Source organism: Atta colombica, unplaced genomic scaffold (assembly GCF_001594045.1).
Source record: "Atta colombica isolate Treedump-2 unplaced genomic scaffold, Acol1.0 scaffold166, whole genome shotgun sequence".
Lineage (NCBI taxonomy): Eukaryota > Metazoa > Arthropoda > Insecta > Hymenoptera > Formicidae > Atta > Atta colombica.
In genome coordinates, this window is record NW_017259257.1 from 1,260,212 (window position 1) to 1,261,412 (window position 1,201).

General features: G+C 31.2%; 1 protein-coding gene across 1 annotated transcript in view; it reads right to left on the reverse strand.

The window, feature by feature from the left end:
* The window catches only part of LOC108686192, a 41,489-nt gene that overhangs the window by 1,579 nt on the left and 38,709 nt on the right, over nucleotides 1-1,201 (reverse strand). The window contains 2 exon segments of the mRNA XM_018191344.1: nucleotides 156-835; nucleotides 925-1,175. Coding sequence (XP_018046833.1) covers nucleotides 156-835; nucleotides 925-1,175 — 931 coding nt within the window.

Consider the following 1,201-nt stretch of genomic DNA (forward strand, 5'->3'; position numbering starts at 1 on the left):
TTCAATTATATGTTTCGAAATTTCTTAAATAAAAATTTCTGATTTTTATATGAAAAGATAAGTGGTGAAGACATGTGAAAAATATGTCAGATATTTAGAATTAAAACAAATGTCATAATGTAATAATTATTACTCAAAATTTGTTAGAATCTTACCGTTCGGAACTATTTTTGCGCCAAGTCGCAAATAAGTCTACAGATTTTTGTATACATTCTGCTTTATTTAACTTGCAAGCCCATTGAAGAATCATTTCCCGATGTAACCTATTTAAATAATTATCATCATCGCGATCACTGAATCCTACATTATCGTACGTTTTAGACAATAATTTCAAAACGTATTTATTTAGATCTTCCTGGAAATTCTTCTCCTTATTTAGATCCTCCGGCAGTTCGAATCTTTTATAGATATATGATAGACCATTGAAAAATGCTTTCCATGGTAAGTGATTCGTCTCGCTTCCCAAATATGCCAATGCTTTTATTAATAGATCATACTCCACGTAATTAGCGCGAGCCAAGTTAAAGAGATCATCTATAATTTGTGCCCGGTTCAAGACATGAATATCTTCGAAACTTTCACTATTTAGCTTGTCAATTAACGCATGCCATGAGGAATTATCATAATTAACACGATAAAAGCCAGTTTGTTTGTAATTCACGATAAACCAGTCGTTAATAGAATTAATAAATATTTTTTGAGGTTCTGATCCTAGCCATGTTTTGTTTTCTAAAGATACACCAGCATACGTTTTCAGGTTGGATGAAACGAATAAATCAATTGGTATCCAATAAAATTCATTGCTAGAAGTATTTCTGTCTATCAAGAATCGTTCCTACAACACGTTAAATTAAGTTATAGAATTATAGAAATAGATGTGAGAAAATGTTAGAGAAGAGCTTAATAAAAACTGCATAATGTTACCTGAGTAAGTGTTATTATTTTATTAGTTAACGTAGCATTCACAACGGGATATCCTGGTTGATTTGTCCAAGTATTCATGACTTCTTCAATACTTGCGTTTCTATTGCCAATTGGTATCGATAACTCGAAACTTTCCCATAAATCTGTAGGACGTGCTGTAAGATACTTTCGTTTCATTAAATAATTACGGAGTGCCAATGTATGAGCTTTTTCGCCGATTGCGTTAAACATCATTCGTAAAACACTAGCGGCTAAAATAAAAAAAAAAATATATATA